The sequence below is a fragment of the Ranitomeya imitator genome, chromosome 6, assembly GCF_032444005.1.
Source record: "Ranitomeya imitator isolate aRanImi1 chromosome 6, aRanImi1.pri, whole genome shotgun sequence".
Classification (NCBI taxonomy): Eukaryota; Metazoa; Chordata; class Amphibia; order Anura; family Dendrobatidae; genus Ranitomeya; species Ranitomeya imitator.
Genome location: NC_091287.1, coordinates 175,504,115 through 175,524,308, shown reverse-complemented (window position 1 = coordinate 175,524,308; position 20,194 = coordinate 175,504,115). Strand labels below are relative to the sequence as shown.

The window sequence follows — 20,194 nt, the reverse complement described above, 5'->3', positions numbered from 1 at the left end:
GTGGATCAGCTGACAGGTTCCCTTTATGTTATATTGTTATCGCCTCCTATTTATTTTTAGTCATTTTGTGTTTTAAAGATACTACTCAACAATTAGTGAATTTTTATTTTTTACTGATCTTAACAACAAATAAGAAATAATTTTCAATTTTTAGAATAACGCCTAATACAAATTGCACAACAGAAAGCAGAACATTGCAGCTATGAGCTTGTATTATCTTACAAATAAATTAACCCAGAAGCATCAAATTACATTAATCCAAAAGAGGCCAACTAGTTTTCCTGAGGAGCCACATGAGAGACCATGACTGTTGTGGAGGGTGAAAACAATAGGCTGTAATTCATTACGCTTATTAACCTATTTTGTATTAACTTTAACTGTATCACTTAATATTGAGCAGAACGAAATATGCTGATATTCCCCTGCATACAGTAGGAGCCCCACATATACAGTATGAGCCCCCACACAACCACTCCCTAAACAGTATGAGCCCCCAGTCTGCCATATACTATATGACCCACCACACAACCCCCTATATACAGTATGAGTCCCACATAGTCACTTATATACTGTGAGCTCCCACATTGCTATATATATATATATATATTTTTTTTTTTTATTATGAGCCCTCACATCACTCCAATATACAGTATGATCCCCACACATCCCCCTATACAGCATAAGCCCCCCACATAGACCACTATATACAGTATGAGCCCCCACAGTCCCCTACTGTATGAGCCACCACACAACCCCATATACAGTATGAGCCCCACATAGCCCCTATATATACACATGTAACCCCTTTACCCCCAAGGGTGGTTTGCACGTTAATGACCGGGCCAATTTTTACAATTCTGACCACTGTCCCTTTATGAGGTTATAACTCTGGAACGCTTCAATGGATCCTGGCGATTCTGACATTGTTTTCTCGTGACATATTGTACTTCATGACAATGGTAAAAATTCTTTGATAATACCTGCGTTTATTTGTGAAAAAAAACGGAAATTTGGTGAAAATTATGAAAATTTCGCAATTTTCCAACTTTGAATTTTTATACAATTAAATCACAGTGATATGTCACACAAAATACTTAATAAGTAACATTTCTCACATGTCTACTTTACATCAGCACAATTTTGGAACCAAAATTTTTTTTTGTTAGGGAGTTACAAGGGTTAAAAGTTGACCAGCAATTTCTCATTTCTACAACACCATTTTATTTTAGGGACCACATCTCATTTGAAGTCATTTTGAGGGGTCTATATGATAGAAAATACCCAAGTGTGACACCATTCTAAAAACTACACCCCTCAAGGTGCTCAAAACCATATTCAAGAAGTTTATTAACCCTTCTGGTGCTTCACAGGAATTTTTTGAATGTTTAAATAAAAATGAACATTTAACTTTTTTTCACAAAAAAATTAATTCAGCTCCAATTTATTTTATTTTACCAAGGATAACAGGAGAAAATGGACCCCAAACATTGTTGTACAATTTGTCCTGAGTATGCCAATACCCCACATGTGGGGGTAAACCACTGTTTGGGCGCATGGCAGAGCTCGGAAGCGAAGGAGTGCCATTTGACTTTTCAATGCAGAATTGACTGGAATTGAGATGGGACGCCATGTTTCGTTTGGAGAGCCCCTGATGTGGCTAAACATTGAAACCCCCCACAAGTGACACCATTTTGGAAAGTAGACCCCCTAAGGAACTTATCTAGAGGTGTGGTGAGCACTTTGACCCACCAAGTGCTTCACAGAAGTTTATAATGCAGAGCCGTAAAAATAAAACAAAATTTTTTTCCCACAAAAATTATTTTTTTAGCCCCCAGTTTTGTATTTTCCCGAGGGTAACAGGAGAAATTGGACCCCAAAATTTGTTGCCCAATTTGTCCTGAGTGCGATGATACACCATATGTGGGGGGAACCACTGTTTGGGCACATGGGAGGGCTCAGAAGGGAAGGAGTGCCATTTGAATGCAGACTTAGATGGAATGGTCTGCAGGTGTCACATTGCGTTTGCAGAGCCCCTAATGTACCTAAACAGTAGAAACCCCCCACAAGTGACACCATTTTGGAAAGTAGACCCCCTTAGGAACTTATCTAGATGTGTGCTGAGCGCTTTGACCCACCAAGGGCTTCACAGAAGTTTATAATGAAGAGCCGAAAAAATAAAACAAAAATTTTTTCCCACAAAAATTATTTTTTAGCCCCCAGTTTTGTATTTTCCCGAGGGTAACAGGAGAAATTCGACCCCACAATTTGTTGTCCAATTTGTCCTGAGTGCGCCGATACCCCATATGTGGGGGGGGAACCACTGTTTGGGCGCATGGGAGGGCTCGGAAGGGAAGGAGCTCCATTTGGAATGAGGACTTAGATGGAATGGTCTGCAGGTGTCACATTGCATTTGCAGAGCCCCTAATGTACCTAAACAGTAGAAACCTCCCACAAGTGACACCATTTTGGAAACTAGACCCCCTAAGGAACTCATCTAGATGTGTTGTGATAGCTTTGAACCCCCAAGTGTTTCACTACAGTTTGTAACGCAGAGCCGTGAAAATTAAAAAAAAAAATCTTTCCCCCCAAAATTATTTTTTATCCCCCAGTTTTGTATTTTCCCAAGGGTAACAGGAGAAATTGGACCCCAAAAGTTGTTGTCCTATTTGTCCTGAGTACGCTGATACCCCATATGTTGGGGTAAACCACTGTTTGGGCACACGGGAGAGCTCGGAAGGGAAGAAGCACTGTTTTACTTTTTCAACGCAGAATTGGCTGGAATTGAGATCGGACGCCATGTCGCGTTTGGAGAGCCCCTGATGTGCCTAAACAGTGGAAACCCCACAATTATAACAAACCCTAATCCAAACACACCCCTAACCCTAATCCCAACAGTAACCCTAACCACACCTCTAACCCTGACACACACCTAACCCTAATCCCAACCGTAAATGTAATCTAAACCCTAACTGTAACTTTAGCCCCAACCCAAACTGTAGCCCTAGCCCTAACCCTAATGGGAAAATGGAAATAAATACATTTTTTTAATTTTTCCCTAACTAAGGGGGTGATGAAGGGGGTTTGATTTACTTTTATAGCGGGTTTTTTAGCGGATTGTTATGATTGGCAGCCGTCACACACTGAAAGACGCTTTTTATTGCAAAAAATATTTTTTGCGTTACCACATTTTGAGAGCTATAATTTTTCTATATTTTGGTCCACAGAGTCATGTGAGGTCTTGTTTTTTGCGGGACGAGTTGACGTTTTTATTGGTAACATTATCGGGCACGTGACATTTTTTGATCGCTTTTTATTCCGATTTTTGTGAGGTAGAATGACCAAAAACCAGCTATTCATGAATTTCTTTTGGGGGAGGCGTTTATACCGTTCCGCGTTTGGTAAAATTGATAAAGCAGTTTTATTCTTCGGGTCAGTACGATTACAGCGACACCTCATTTATATCATTTTTTTATGTTTTGGCGCTTTTATACGATAAAAACTATTTTATAGAAAAAATAATTATTTTGGCATCGCTTTATTCTCAGGACTATAACTTTTTTATTTTTTTGCTGATGATGCTGTATGGCGGCTCGTTTTTTGCGGGACAAGATGACGTTTTCAGCGGTACCATGGTTATTTATATCTGTCTTTTTGATCGCGTGTTATTCCACTTTTTGTTCGGCGGTATGATAATAAAGGGTTGTTTTTTGCCTCGTTTTTTTTTTTCTTACGGTGTTTACTGAAGGGGTTAACTAGTGGGCCAGTTTTATAGGTCGGGCCGTTACGGACGCGGCGATACTAAATATGTGTACTTTTATTATTTAGATAAAGAAATGTATTTATGGGAATAATATATATATATTTTTTTCATTATTTTGGAATATTTTTTTTTTTTTTTTTTTTTTTACACATTTGAAAATTTTTTTTTTTACTTTTTTACTTTGTCACATGGGGGGACATCACAGATCGGTGATCTGACAGTTTGCACAGCACTCTGTCAGATCACCGATCTGAGAGCAGTGCAGGCTGCTTCACAGTGCCTGCTCTGAGCAGGCTCTGTGAAGCCACCTCCCTCCCCTGCAGGACCCGGATCCGCGGCCATCTTGGATCCGGGCCTGGAGCAGGGAGGGAGGGAGGTAAGACCCTCGCAGCAATGCGATCACATCGCGTTGCTGCGGGGGGCTCAGGGAAGCCCGCAGGGAGCCCCCTCCCTGCGCGGTGCTTCCCTGTACCGCCGGCACATCGTGATCATCTTTGATCGCGGTGTGCCAGGGGTTAATGTGCCGGGGGCGGTCCGTGACCGCTCCTGGCACATAGTGCCGGATGTCCGCTGCGATAGGCAGCTGACACCCGGCCGCGATCGGCGACGCTCCCCCCGTGAGCGCCGCCGATCGCGCTGGACGTACTATCCCGTCCATGGTCATAGGGGCCCACCCCACATGGACGGGATAGTACGTCCGATGTCAGAAAAGGGGTAAACATGCCTAACACATGAAAATAAAAATACATACTCGCCTCGCTCCTGTGGAGCTCTGCTCCAATGCACTGACTCTCCGTACAGCAGACATGATGAAGTGACGTCATTGTGTACGATTTCTCTTTCTGCACACGCCGATGCTGGAAATAGGAGCCGGTGGCTGCCTCCCTTACTAATGTATTCATTACTCTCTGCGACCTCAGGATGCAGATAGCGGTGACAGCGCTCCAGCCCTTCAGCTGTCTCGGACTGTGAGCCGGATTGGAACAGCCAGAGAGCTGGATGTGGTCCGCGGGCAGCATTTTGCCCAGCTATGGTCTAATCCATACTCAAGTGTTCACGATGCTCTCTAACTCTTTCTCTATTCACATTTTGGAGACGGCTGCATTGAATAGAGTGAGGATTCTTTCCCATCCTGGCTCAGTCTTGGGGATCAGCGATGTCAAGAACCAGACTTCGGAGTACAGCCCGAGAGTAGATATTAGTCACAGCACCTCACAACGTTGCACAAGCTACAACTTACCTCATCTATTTCCAGGGAGAAATAATCTTTTAACATTTCAGATTTCTTCTGAAGGAACTGGACAATGTATTCAGTAAGTCCTTCTTTAGGGCCATCTTCTTCTGTCCATCCACTTTCAGGACTATCTAGAGCTAGCATAGCCAATTCATATATAGGGGCAGACTCCTAAACAGATTTAAAAGGTATTATAGTAAACGGATTTCCAACATGTCTTATAGAAACTGAATGGAAATTAATACAAAGAAAATAAATTATTAATATAAGGAAAATAAATATTACTACAAAATCAGAAGAATAAGTACTTACAGATAATCTCATTATGCCAAAATTCCCAAAGTCATTAATAAGTATTTGATAGAAGAGTTCTTGACTACGGGAGAGAAGAGTCATATTTTGACACAGTGGACCATTCCCTGCTGCTGCAAACCCTCTCATCCCTTGGCATCACAGAATTGGCCCTATCCTGGATCTCATCATACCTAACTGACCGTACATTCAGCGTCTCCCACTCACACACCACCTCCTCACCTCGCCCCCTATCTGTCGGAGTCCCGCAAGGTTCAGTTCTAGGACCCCTGCTCTTCTCCATCTACACCTTTGGCCTGGGACAGCTCATAGAATCTCACGGCTTTCAGTATCATCTCTATGCTGACGACACACAGATCTACATCTCTGGACCAGATATCACCTCCCTACTAACCAGAATCCCTCAATGTCTGTCTGCTATTTCATCCTTCTTCTCCACTAGATTTCTAAAACTTAACATGGACAAAACAGAATTCATCATCTTTCCCCCATCTCACGCGATCTCCCCAACGAACCTATCCATTACAGTAAACGGCTGCCCACTCTCCCCAGTCCCACAAGCCCGCTGTCTTGGGGTAATCCTTGACACTGATCTCTCCTTTAAACCACATATCCAAACCCTTTCCACTTCCTGCCGCCTCCAACTCAAAAATATTTCACGGATCCGCACATTCCTAAACCAAGAATCTGCAAAAACCCTAGTCCATGCCCTCATCATCTCCCGCCTTGACTACTGTAACCTCCTGCTCTGTGGCCTCCCCTCTAACACTCTTGCACCCCTCCAATCTATTCTAAACTCTGCTGCCCGACTAATCCACCTGTCCCCCCGCTATTCCCCGGCCTCTCCCCTCTGTCAATCCCTGCACTGGCTCCCCATCACCCAGAGACTCCAGTACAAAAGCCTAACCATGACATATAAAGCCATCCACAACCTGTCTCCTCCATACATCTGTGACCTCGTCTCCCGGTACTTTCCTGCACGCAACCTCCGATCCTCACAAGATCTCCTTCTCTACTCCCCTATTATCTCCTCTTCCCACAATCGCATACAAGATTTCTCTCGTGCATCCCCCCTACTCTGGAATGCTCTACCACAACATATCAGACTCTCGCCTACCATCGAAACCTTCAAAAAGAACCTGAAGACCCACCTCTTCCGACAAGCCTACAACCTGCAGTAACCACCGATTGACCAAACCGCTGCACGGCCAGCTCTACCCTCACCTACTGTATCCTCACCCATCCCTTGTAGATTGTGAGCCCTCGCGGGCAGGGTCCTCTCTCCTCCTGTACCAGTTGTGACTTGTATTTTTCAAGATTATTGTACTTGTTTTATTATGTATACCCCTCCTCACATGTAAAGCGCCATGGAATAAATGGCGCTATAATAATAAATAATAATAATAATAATAATAATATCAATAAGAGAAAAAATATTATTACCTATATGTTTAATGTAGACCGCTAATGCTGTCAAAAGGTAAAACGGACATTGTGCTACCATCATACAGACAGAAAAAACTGCACAGAAGTATGTTCAGTTCAGATAAAGAATTGTTTTGTGTCTTTGTTGGCTGCATATTGCATTTACACAACTATTTGTAGTCATGTAGTGTTTATTAGGTTTCTGAAAAGCTCAAAGTCCGCATATATATTAGAAAAAAATAGAACATTCTACGTGGATTAGGGCCTCCAACTCTCCACCCATCTATGTTTGGTGGGGGAAATTAGGCATTTTTGAATTTTAATACCCGATTCTAGTGTTTTTAAGCAAGCTGTGGGTGTGTGTGGAGAACAGGGCTGTGGAGTTTGAGTTGGTTTCCATTTTGGTGGAGTCAGATCGACTGCGAAAATATATAATAAATTGGGTTCAGTAGTTCAGTGCAGGATGTGCTGTAAATGTTATGATAAGAATTTGGGAAAGTTATGAATGTCCTATAAATGTCTGTTCTGTTCCTGATCTAAGGATCTCTGCTTCTAGTTGAGATGAATCTGTGCTGCACTTAATGTACATGATCAGTAGTGAGGCAGTGCTGTGGAGTCAGAGTAGGAGTCGGGAGTCAGGGAAATTGAGGAGACGGAGTTGGTGGTTTGGCTTACTGACTACACAGGCCTGGTGGAGAGTCGGTAACAGCCGTGGGCCAAATGAGCGTTTGGCTAACATCCCTTGAAAGTTAAATTGAACGATAAGAAGATTTCTAGAAAACACCGGCACAATTCATAATGGTCAAATATACCTTAACTTTGTGGTATTTAGAAGGTAAAGCTTTGTTTGATACTGAGCGAGCGCCCACTGTGGATTTACACAGCCCACAAAGGAATGATTCTTCATCATGTTCTGGAGACCTAGAGAAGACAACAAAGTTTAGTGAAAGATAAATAGGAAAAACTATTAGGTTATTGAGTATGTAAAAGAAAAAAAAAAATGCGCCAATAGAAAATATTTTTTGTTATAGAAAAAGCTAAAACTAAAAAATGAACAAATCCTCATATGCAGCGTACCCTGTGAAGTCTCTCACTTCAAAACTCAGCTGTATGCTCGGCAGATTCCTTGTTATATTGCAGATACAGCAGAGGTGAAACCCCGGCACCACCTGATTCATGAATTACACTTTTCTAATACTCTCCCCGACAGCCAGCCTGAACCAATGCAGATTATCTTATCCTCAGAGAACTTTATGCATCACCTCCTTATACAGCAACACACATCTTGAAAATTCCGTCTTTAATTAGTACTGAATCCAATCTGTCCTTTAAAGAGAATCTGTCACCAGGTTTAGCTGCCTCCTCTGATAGTACATAATGTAGAGAAAAAGACCCTGACTCCATTGATGTGTCACTGCATCAGTTGTGCCACAGTTCTCAGGTGCAGCATGTAGCAGAGCTCAGAAAGCCATCCCAGCCCACATCAGGCTCCATATGCACATTATCTATTGACCATGAGCTTCTTATCAGAGTAGGGACAGAGTCTGACAACTAGGCAGGAGGCAGCTAGTCTGGGCAATGAGAATGTTCTAGTGATTTCACTGTAAGTAAACAGCATGCAGCCTGATAAGTGACGCATTGCTGAACTCATCCCTACCTCATACTGTCCTCAGATTACATAACAAAACTCTGCTTACAGATTCCCTTTAAATGGTCTTTACCAGAGGGTCAGTACTCGCAGAGTAAACATGCACAGTAGATCAAATACGCCAGAGGCGTAGGAGCACAAACAAGGATATCACAGCAAAGGAGACTCTGCCATACTTTACCCCACCAGGGACCACCATCACCTTATGGACAAGCTCAGCACAATAAGCTTGACTTTGTGAGCAAGACCCAGGTCAAAATTTTTAGTCGCATTCATAACTTGCACTTTATGCTTATTTTCTATCTGCACTTTAGTTTGAAATAAAAACTTGCATTCACCAGAGTGCAGTGAATTTACCTTGATCAGCTCAAAACTTGAAGCAACCAGTGGCATGCAGCAACACTCACCTACTGTCAGGAGGAGTCTGGCCAGAAGTTATGGCCAAGAAAGAATTACAGCCAAAAAACACACCTCCGACAAGGAAACAAGGCTGAACGACAACCATGCACAAAAACATAGGAACTTGGTTGCAGAAAAATGGCAGCAGGTGATCTGGACATGTTAGTCAAAATACGAAATATTTGGTTGTAAAAGGAGAAAGTTTATTCACCGAAGAGAAGTACAGTAAGGAGTGCCTTTAGGTAATAGTGAAGCGTGGCTGAGTTTTCTTCCAAGTCTGGGGCTACATTTCAGCACACAGAGCTGGGGAATTTGGTCTGGATTAATAGTTATCCATCATGCAATACCATCAGGAAGGTGTCTGATTCGCTCAAAATTTATCATGCAAGGACAACATCCCCAAACATACAACCAAAGTGATTAACAACCAACTTCAGATTAAAGACGTCTTCAAAATAATGATATAGCCCCCACAGAGGCCGGATTTTCCATCCTTTTGGTGCAGCTTTTCTATCCTAGACATAGTGTTCAGGGATTTCACTGTACAAACACTGACGGGTGGAAGCATCAACTCTGTTTAGCTCAAAATAAGCCTGCAGAGTAGAGGCTTCTGAGTTCGATATAACCATATCCACATTACCATTTTCGAAAAACACTTGCTGCATGTTTTCAAGGTGAACAGCAAGCCTTTTAATGGTATGTGAAGCATCATGCATTTTATCTTTCCTGATTCTCCACATGTCCTCAGGGGCGCTTATATACCGAGAATCTAGGTACATGGTTGGTTCATTCCAGTTTAACCCCTTCATGACCCAGCCTATTTGGACCTTAATGACCTGGCCATTTTTTGCTATTCTGACCAGTGTCCCTTTATGAGGTAATACCTCAAGAACGCTTCAACGGATCCTAGCGATTCTGAGATTGTTTTTTCGTGACATATTGAGCTTCATGTTAGTGCTAAATTTAGGTCGATAATTTTTGCGTTTATTTGTAAAAAAAAACCGGAAATTTGATGAAAATTTTCAAAATTTTGCAATATTCAATTTTTTATTCTCTTAAACCAGAGAGTTATGTGACACAAAATAGTTAATAAATAACATTTCCCACATGTCTACTTTACATCAGCATAATTTTGGAAACATTTTTTTTTGCTAGGAAGTTAAGGGTTAAAATTTGACCAGTGATTTCTCATTTTTACAACAAAATTTACAAAACCATTTTTTTTTTAGGGACCACCTCAAATTTGAAGTCACTTTGAGGGGTCTATATGGCTGAAAATACCCACCAGTGACACCATTCTAAAAACTGCACCCCTCAAGGTGCTCAAAACCACATTCAAGAAGTTTATTAACCCTTCAGGTGCTTCACAGCAGCAGAAGCAACATGGAAGGAAAAAATTAACATTTAACTTTTTTTTTTAACCTTGTGCCAGTCATTACACTGGCTACCCATCCACTCCAGAATCCAGTACAAAACTATTACCCTCATCCACAAAGCACTCCATGGCTCAGCACCACCCTACATCTCCTCTCTGGTCTCAGTCTACCACCCTACCCGTGCCCTCCGCTCCACTAATGACCACAGGTTAGCATCCTCAATAATCAGAACCTCCCACTCCCGTCTCCAAGACTTTACACGTGCTGCGCCAATTCTTTGGAATGCACTACCTAGGTTAATGCGATTAATCCCCAATCCCCACAGTTTTAAGCGTGCCCTAAAAACTCATTTGTTCAGACTGGCCTACCGCCTCAATGCATTAACGTAACGATCCCTGTGTGGCCTATTTAAAAAAAAAAAAAAAAAAAAAAAAAAAAGCATGTTCTCATTCACTTTATGCAGTTAATAGCCCTCTGTGTCTGTACCGTTACATACTTAGGCAGTTAACTGGTTCATGCAGCTTTACATGAACACCCGAGCCTTACACTATGGCTGGTCCGAATAACTAAAGCATTTGTTACCATCCACCTCTCGTGTCTCCCCTTTTCCTCATAGTTTGTAAGCTTGCGAGCAGGGCCCTCATTCCTCCTGGTATCTGTTTTGAACTGTATTTCTGTTATGCTGTAATGTCTATTGTCTGTGCAAGTCTCCTCTATAATTTGTAAAGCGCTGCGGATTATGTTGGCGCTATATAAATAAAAATTATTATTATTATTATTATTAGTCACAAAAATGAACTTCTAGCAACAATTTTTATATTTTCCCAAGGGTAAAAGGATAAACTGGACCCCGAAAGTTGTACAATTTGTCCTGAGTACGTTGATACCCCATATGTGGGGGTGAATCACTGTTTGGGCGCACGACAGGGCTCGGAAGGCAAGGATCGCCATTTGACTTTTAGAATGAAAAATTGGCTCCTATCTTTAGCGGACACCATGTCGTGTTTGGAGAGCTCCTGTGTGCCTAAACATTGGCGCTTCCCCACAAGTGACCCCATTTTGGAAACTAGACCCCCCCAAGGAGCTTATCTAGATGCATAGTGAGCACTTTCAACCCCCAGGTGCTTCACAAATTGAACCGTAAAAAAGAAAAAGTACTTTTTTTTTTTCACAAAAAAATTCTTTTAGCATTGATTTTTTCATTTTCTCATGGGCTACAGTATAACATGGATCTTAAAATGTGTTGGGCAATTTCTCCTTAGTACACCGATACCTCACATGTGGGGGTAAACCACTGTTTGGGCACACGGGATGGCTCGGAAGGGAAGGAGCGCCATTTGACTTTTTGAATGAAAAATTAGCTCCAATCGTTAGCGGTCACCATGTCGCGTTTGGAGAGCCCCTGTGTGCCTAAACATTGGAGCTCCCCCACAAGTAACACCATTTTGAAAACTAGACCCCCCAAGGAACTCCTCTAGATGTGTGATGAGCACTTTGAACCCGCAAGTGCTTCACAGAAGTTTACAACGCAGAGCCATGAAAATAAAAAATCTTTTTTCTTTCCTCAAAAATTATTTTTTAGCCCACAATTTTTTATTTTCTCGAGGGTAGCAGGAGAAATTGGACCCCAAAAGTTGTTGTCCAGGTTGTCCCGAGTACGCTCATACCCCATATGTGGGGGTAAACCACTATTTGGGCGCATGGCAGAGCTTGGAAGGGAAGTAGTGATGTTTTGGAATGCAGACTTTGATGGAATGGTCTGCGGGCGTCATGTTACATTTGCAGAGCCCTTGATGTGCCTAAACAGTAGAAACCCCCACAATTGACCCCATTTTGGAAATTGGACCCCAAAAGTTGTTGTCCAGTTTGTCCTGAGTACACTGATACCCCATATGTGGGGGTAAACCACTATTTGGGCGCATGGCAGAGCTCGGAAGGGAAGTAGTGACGTTTTGGAATGCAGACTTTGATGGAATGGTCTGTGGGTGTCAAGTTACGTTTGCAGAGCCTCTGATGTGCCTAAACAGTAGAAACCCCCCACAAGTGACACCATTTTGGAAACTAGACCCCCCAAGGAACTTATCTAGATGTGTAGTGAGCACTTTGAACCCCCAAGTGCTTCACAAAAGTTGATAACGCAGAGCCGTAAAAATAAATTATTTTTTCTCCTCAAAAATGATTTTTTAGCCCGCAATTTTTTATTTTCACAAGGGTAACACGAGAAACTGAACCCCAATAGTTGTTGTCCAGTTTGTCCTGAGTACGCTGATGCCCAATATGTGGGGGTAAACCACTGTTTGGACACACGTCGGGGCTCGGAAAGGAAGTAGTGACGTTTTGAAATGCAGACTTTGATGGAATGGTCTGCGGGCATCACGTTGCGTTTGCAGAGCCCCTGATGTACCTAAACAGTAGAAAGCCACCACAAGTGACCCCATTTTGGAAATTAGACCCCCCCCAAGAAACTTACCTAGATTTGTGGTGAGCACTTTGAACCCCCAAGTGCTTCACAGAATTTTATAACGCAGAGCCATGAAAATAAAAAATCATTTTTTTCCCCACAAAAATAATTTTTTAGCCTCCATTTTTTAATTTTTCCAAGGGTAACAGGAGAAATTAGACTACCAAAATTGTTGAACAATTTTTCCCGAGTACGCTTATGCCCCATATGTTTGGGTAAACCACTGTTTGGGCACACGTCGGGGCTCGGAAGGGAGGGAACACCATTTAACTTTTTGAATGCAAGATTGGCTGGAATCAATGGTGGCGCAATGTCGTGATTGGAGACCCCCTGATGTGCCTAAACAGTGGAAACCCCACAATTCTAACTCCAACACTAGCCCCAACACACCCCAACCCTAACACACCCCTAACCACAACCCTAACCCCAACACACCCCTAACCCTAATCCCAACCGTAACCCCAACACACCACACAACCAACCCTAATCCCAACCCTAACCATAACCCCAACCACAAGCCTAATCCTAACCTCAACACACCCCTAAGCCTAATCTTAACCCTAATTCCAACCCTAACCCTAATTACAACCCTAACTCTAGTTCCAGCCCTAACCTTAAGGCTATGTGCCCATGTTGCGGATTCATGTGCGGATTTTTCCACACCATTTTTGAAAAATGGGATTTACCGCGGGTTTCCAGTGTTTTTTGTGCGGATTTCACCTGCGGATTCCTATTGAGGAACAGATGTAAAACGCTGAGGAATCCGCACAAAGAATTGACATGCTGCGCAAAATACAATGCAGCGTTTCCACATGGTATTTTCCGCACCATGGGCACAGCGGATTTGGTTTTCCATAGGTTTACATGGTACTGTAAACGTGATGGAAAACTGCCACGAATCCGCTGCGGATCCACAGCCAAATCCGCACCGTGTGCATATAGCCCAATTCTAACCCTAATTGCAACCCTAACCCTTACTGCAACCCTAACCCTAGTTCTAACCCTAGTGGAAAAATAAAAATATATTTTATTTGTTTCATTATTTTCCCTACCTAGGGGGGTGATAAGGGGGAGGGGGGGGGCTTTATTTACTATTTTTTTTTATTTTGATCACTGTGATATAACCTTTCACAGTGATCAAAATGTACCTGTAATGAATCTGCCGGCCGGCGCCCATCGAAGATGCTGGACGACACCGGGACTCCAGAGGTACAGGGGGGTGGAATCTGACAACACAGACAGGACGCAGGGGAGAGAAAGGCAGCAGAGCACAGAACGGAGGGGAGGAAAGACTGACAGCGGCGGCATATCGCCGCTGTCAGTCGGTGGAGGGGGCAGGTCGCGGTTTCCAGCCATGGCCGATAGTATTACAGCATCGGCCATGGCTGGATTGTAATATTTCACCAAGTTTCATAGGTTAAATATTACAAATTGCTATGATTGGCTGTTTCACTTTCAACAGCCAATCAGAGCGATCGTAGCCACGTGAGGGCAAAGCCACCCCCCCTGGGCTGAAGAACCACTCCCCCATCCCTGCAGATCGGGTGAAATTGGAGTTAACCCTTTCACCCGATCTTCAGGGACGCAATCCCTCCATGATGCCACATAGTCACAGGTCGGATTGGCACCGACTTTCATGACGCCTACGTGGCGTCACAGGTCGGGAAGGGGTTAAACATGGCAATTTCTATGTAGGATTGCACAGAATTTTTTTTTTAAATAATGGCAAAAAAAAAAATGCTGCCACTTCTGAATACAGCTGTTATGGCACCCTCCTGGTATTTTTGAGAGTCGGGATTAATTTGTCCACCTCGTTTAAAGTTTGAATTTATCAATGGATCTGGAAAAGGGTATACATGTTTTGGGATCAGAAATGATGTAGTTTCAATTTAACCCCATAGTGACAGAGCCAATTTGGTACTTAATGACCAAGCTAGTTTTTACAATTCTGACACTGTCACTTTATGAGGTTATAACTCTGGAACGCTTTAACGGATCCCACCGATTCCAAGATTGTTTTTTCGTGACATATAAAACATCATGTTAGTGGTAACATTTCTTCTATATTACTTGCGTTTATTTATGAAAAAAAACGGAAATATGGGGAAAATTTTTTAAATTTTACAATTTTCAAATTTTGAATTTTTATGCCCTTAAATCACAGAGATATGTCACACAAAATAGTTAATAAATAACATTTCCCACATGTCTTCTTTACATCAGCACAATTTCGGAAACAACATTTTTTTTGTTAGGAAGTTATAAGGGTTAAAAGTTGACCAGGGATTTTTCATTTTTACAACAAAATTTACAAAACCATTTTTTTAGGAACCATCTCACATTTAAAGTCACTTTGAGGGGTCTATATGGCAGAAAATACCAAAAAGTGACGCCATTCTAAAAACTACACCCCTGAAGGTGCTCAAAAGCACATTCAACAAGTTTATTAACCCTTTACATGCTTCACAGGAATTGAAAGAATGTGGAAGGAAAAAATTAACATTTTATTTTTTTTTTATAAACATTTTACTTCAGAACCAATTTTTTTTTTATTTTCACAAGTGTAAAATGAAAAAAACAGTAACAGGAGAAATTAGACCACAAAATTTGTTGTGAAATTTCTCCTGAATACGCTGATACCCCATATGTGGGGTAAACCACAGTTTGGGCGCACGGCAAAGCTTGGAAGGGAGGCAGTGCAGTTTGACTTTTTCAATGCAGAATTGGCCGGAATTGAGATAGGACGCCATGTCGCGTTTGGAGAGCCCCTGATGTGCCTAAACAGTGGAAACTCCCCACAAGTGACACCATTTTGGAAACCAGACCCCTTAAGGAACTTATCTAGATGTGTGGTGAGAACTTTGAACCCCCAAGTGCTTCACAGAAGTTTAATAACGTAGAGCTGTGAAAATAAAAAATCTTTCTCCCTCAAAAATGATTTTTTAGCCTGCAATTTTTTATTTTCACAAGGGTAACAGGAGAAATTGGACCCCAAAATTTGTTGTCCAGTTTGTTCTGAGGACGCCGATACCACATATGTGTGTGTATGTGTGTGTGTGTGTGTGGGGGGGGAAGCACCACTGTTTGGGCGCACATCAGGGCTCGGAAGGGAAGTAGTGGCGTTTTAAAATGCAGACTTTGATGGAATGGTCTGCGGGTGTCATGTTGCATTTGCAGAGCTCCTGATGTACCTTAACAGTAGAAACCCCCCACAAGTAACCCCATTTTGTAAACTAGAATCCCCCCAAGGAGCTTATCTAGATGTGTGATGAGCATTTTGATCGCCCAAGTGCTTCACAGAAGTGTGACGCAGAGCCGTGAAAATAAATAATTTTTTTCCCACAATAATGATTTTTTTAGCCCCCAATTTTTTTTATTTTCCCAAGGGTAACAGGAGAAACTGGACCCCAAAAGTTGTTGTCCAATTTGTCCTGAGTATGCTGATACCCCATATGTGCCTTATACGTGGGGGTAAGCCACTGTTTGGATGCACGGCAGAGCTCAGAAGGGAGAGAACATTAGACTTTTAGAACGCAAAATTGGCTGGAATCAATGGTGGACCATGTTGCGCTGGGAGACCCCCTGGTGTACCTAAACAGTGGAAATCCCCCAATTCTAACTCCAACCGTAACCCCAACACACCACTAACCCTAATCCCAACCCTAATCAAAACCCTAAGCCCAACACACCCCTAACCCTAATCTCAACCTTAACCTCAAACCTAACCCTAATTCCAACCCTAACCGTAACCCTAATGTCAAACCTAACCCTAATGCCAACCCTAACCCAAATCCCAACCCTAATCCAAACTCTTACCCTAACTTTAGCTCCAACCCTTGACCTAACTTTAGCCCCAACCCCAACCTTAGCCCCAACCCTAACCCTAACTTTAGCCCCAACCCTAACTTTAGCCCCAACCCTAACTTTAGCCCAACTCAGTTTAGCCCAACTGTAACCCTAATTGGAAAATGGAAATACATTTTTTTAATTTTATTATTTTTTCCTAACTAAGGGGGTGATAAAGGGGGGTTTATTTACTATTATTTTTATCACTGTAATGGGGTCTATCACAGTGACCAAAATGAACCAATAGGAAAAATCTTCCTATGGTTGCCGGGTGCCAGCTGGCCATCTTGTTACCGGAGGAAGACAGCGGACACTGGGAGACATTGGTAAGTATCGGTGACCCTATGGAGTGATGCTGTAGGTCGCAGGCTGGGATGAGGGGGTGTTCTGATGTCTTGTGCTGCTGCTGCGCTGTGCCCGGCGGTGCTGTGGGGGGCTCTGCTGACATTTTGTGAAAGGCCAGAGCCCCCGCAGTTCCATGGTTTCCTATGCGGTGGACTCCGGGAAAATGGTGGCGCATGCGCAGATGGAGATCTCAGGAGATGAGATCTCAGCGCAGCAGCACCGGACATCCACAGCGGCATACTGATAAGGTATATCCGCATTATAAGATGCACCCCCATTTCCCCCCCAAATTTGGGGGAAAAAAGTGCATTTTATAATCCGAAAAATACGGCATTTAGGAATAGGACACCTACTTTTGTGAGCTCTGTCTTCAATGTCTTTCTGCAAGCTCAATATACTGGTTAAATTGATAACCCTTCTCCTTGGTGCAGAGGCTGCAGTCATTGTCTTGTCTATCTCCATTTCATCCAGCTCCACATCAGACTCTGTACGGGGCCTCTTCTTCCTACATGAAAATAATAACTAGGATAAGTTAAAGAAAACCGGTTTGGATTTCATATGGCTCATGAAAATTTGAGCTCCAAAAGAGAGACATTCGCTGTCAAACCACACGGTGCAACACAATCACTCTGGAATATGAACTATCTAAATTGTACAGGAATCTAAAACTAAAAACATTTTGCAATTAATGAAATTTCGACTCCAAATCACTCCTGAGGGACATTTTGTGCTGGAATTCTCGATTTTAAAATTCATACTCCATAACCAGTGATTTCAGCCCTTCCCATATCCATCATGCCACAAACAGTAACCTAAAAGAGAAACCTCTTAAAAAAAGTCCTGCATCATCTGCATCTGTGTAACTACACACCAGAATCTCTCCCCACTGAAAAATAATTTATTTCTATCCTACAGTGAAACAGGGAATTAACAGAAAACACGCCGATATAGGATGCACATTGTTGCCATGACACGAAAGACTATCTTGATGGGATCATGTGACACCATCTCGCCATTAGGTGTAAATATCCAACAGATTCTACAGTTCCTTTATTTTACTCAATTATATAGCGCCATTAATTCCACAGCCCTTTACAGACATGATCACTATCTACATTCCCTCTCCGTATGTCTTTGGAGTGTGGAAGGAACCAGAGAACCTGGCGGAAACTCACGTAAATATGAGGAAAGCATACAAACTGCTTGAAGATGTTGTCCGTGGAGAGCATTATTATTATATTATTTAATTTATATAGCACCATTAATTCCATGGTGCTGTACATGAGAAGGGGTTAGATCAAAATACAAATATCACTGACAGTAAACAAAACTAACAATGAGACATACAGAGGGAAGAGGACCCTGCCCTTGCGGGCTTACATTCTACAGGATTATGGGGAAGGAGACAGTAGGTCGAGGGTTGCAGCAGCTCCGATGGTGTTGAGGTGGCAGTGTGGTCATTACAGGTTGTAAGCTTCTTTGAAGAGGTATGTTTTCAGGTTTCTTTTGAAGGATCCAAATGTGGTGGATAACCGGACGTATTGGGGCACAGAATTCCAGAAGATGGGGCATATTCGGGAGACTTCTTGGAGGCGATTGGGTGAGGAGCGAATAAGCGTGGAGGAGAGAAGGAGGTCTTGGGATGACCGGAGATTACTTGAGGGAATATATTGAGAGATTAGTTTGGAAATATACGGAGGAGAAAGGTTATGGATGGCTTTGTAGGTCAGTGTTAGTAGCTTCAACTGGATACGCTGGGAAATTGGGAGCCAGTGAAGGGATTTGCAAAGAGGGGAAGCAGGAGTGTAGCGAGGAGAGAGATTAGTCGGGCAGCAGAGTTAAGAATGGACTGGAGGGGTTTGAGAGTGTTAGAAGGTAGGCCACAGAGGAGGATGTTGCAGTAGTCGAGCGGGAGATGATTAGGGCATGCACAGGCATTTTGGTAGAGTGAAGGTTGAGGAAAGGACGGATTCTAGAAATATTTTTGAGCTGGAGGTGACAGGAGGTGGCGAGAGCTTGGATGTGCGGTTTGAAGGACAGGGCAGAATCCAGAGTTACTCCGAGGCAGCGGATTTTGGAGACAGGGCAAAGTGTGATTTCATTTATTTTGATAGATAGATCAGGTAGGGAAGATATGAGAGATGGAGGAATTAATTAATTCAGATTTGTCCACATTGAGCTTGAGGAAGCGAGAGGAGGAGGAGGAGGATATGGCTGTAGACACTCTGGGATTCCGGAGAGCAGAGAGGTGACATCTGGGCCAGAGAGGTAGGTCTGAGTGTCATCAAAATATAGATTTTACTGGAAGCCATAGGACCTTATGAGTTGTCCCAGGCCAAGTGTATAGATTGAGAAGAGTAAGGGCCCAAAGACAGAGCCTTGACGGACACCAACAGAGAGGGGGCGAGATGAAAAGGTAGTATTGGAGTAGGAAACGCTAAATGTGCGGTTGGTAAGGTATGAGGAGATCAAAGATAGGGCGGGGTCTTTGACCCCAAAGGAAGAGAGGATCTGTAGTAGGAGGCAGTGGTCAACTGTGTCGAAAGGCAGAGGACAGGTCTAGAAGGAGGATTATAGAGAGTTTTCTGTTAGATTAGGCTGTAAGTAAGTCGTTAGTAATTTTGGTCAGGGCAGTCTCAGTGGAATGGTGGGGACGGAAGCCAGATTGTAGGTTGTCGAAGAGAGAGTTAGATGCAAAGTGAGAGTAAAGTTCAGCATGGACGTGCTGCTCAAGGAGTTTGGATGCAAATGGGAGCAAAGATATGCGGCGATAGCTGGACATAGCACTTGGGTCAAGGGATGGCTTTTTGAGAATTGGTGTGATTGTGGCATGTTTGAAAGCAGTGGGGAATGTACCAGAAGTTAAGTGATAGGTTGAAGAGATGGGTTAGAGATGGGATTAGTGTGGTGGTGAGGTTAGGCAGGAGGTGGGATGGGGTCAAGTGCACAAGTGGTGAGGTGTGATTTGGAGAGATGAGCAAGCTCCCCTTCAGTGATTCTGGAGAGGGAAGTTATGGGGTTTGGGCATTGGTCTGGTATACAAAGGGGTTGTGGTGGTTTGACTACAAAGATTTGCCTTGTTTGGTCGATCTTATTTTTGAAGGGCGTGGCAAAGTCCTCAGCAACGATTAGGGAAGTGGAGGTGGCAGTGGTGGGCAGAGGAGGAAGTTAAAAGTGTTGAACAACTGTTTGGGGTTGTGGGATAAGGAAGATACGAGGGTTGTGAAGTAGGCCTGTTTAGCAGAGGTGAGAGCGGCTCTGAATGCGAGTGTTGCTTGTTTGAGTGCAGTGAAATAATCTTGTGAATGCATTTTCTTCCAACGCCGTTCTGCAATTCTGGATACTTGCCGAAGCTTTTTAGTGATGTTGTTGTGCCAGGGTTGTCTAT

At 43.0% G+C, this 20,194-nt stretch overlaps 1 protein-coding gene across 1 annotated transcript in view; it reads right to left on the bottom strand.

The window, feature by feature from the left end:
* Positions 1–20,194, bottom strand: part of MLH1 (mutL homolog 1) — a 101,462-nt gene that overhangs the window by 6,966 nt on the left and 74,302 nt on the right. Inside the window, exons 13-16 of the mRNA XM_069730316.1 lie at positions 17,160–17,311; positions 7,544–7,652; positions 5,307–5,370; positions 5,001–5,165 (exon numbers count right to left, since the gene is read on the bottom strand). Of these exons, the coding sequence (XP_069586417.1) occupies positions 5,001–5,165; positions 5,307–5,370; positions 7,544–7,652; positions 17,160–17,311 (490 nt within the window). The remainder of the gene's footprint in view (positions 1–5,000; positions 5,166–5,306; positions 5,371–7,543; positions 7,653–17,159; positions 17,312–20,194) is intronic.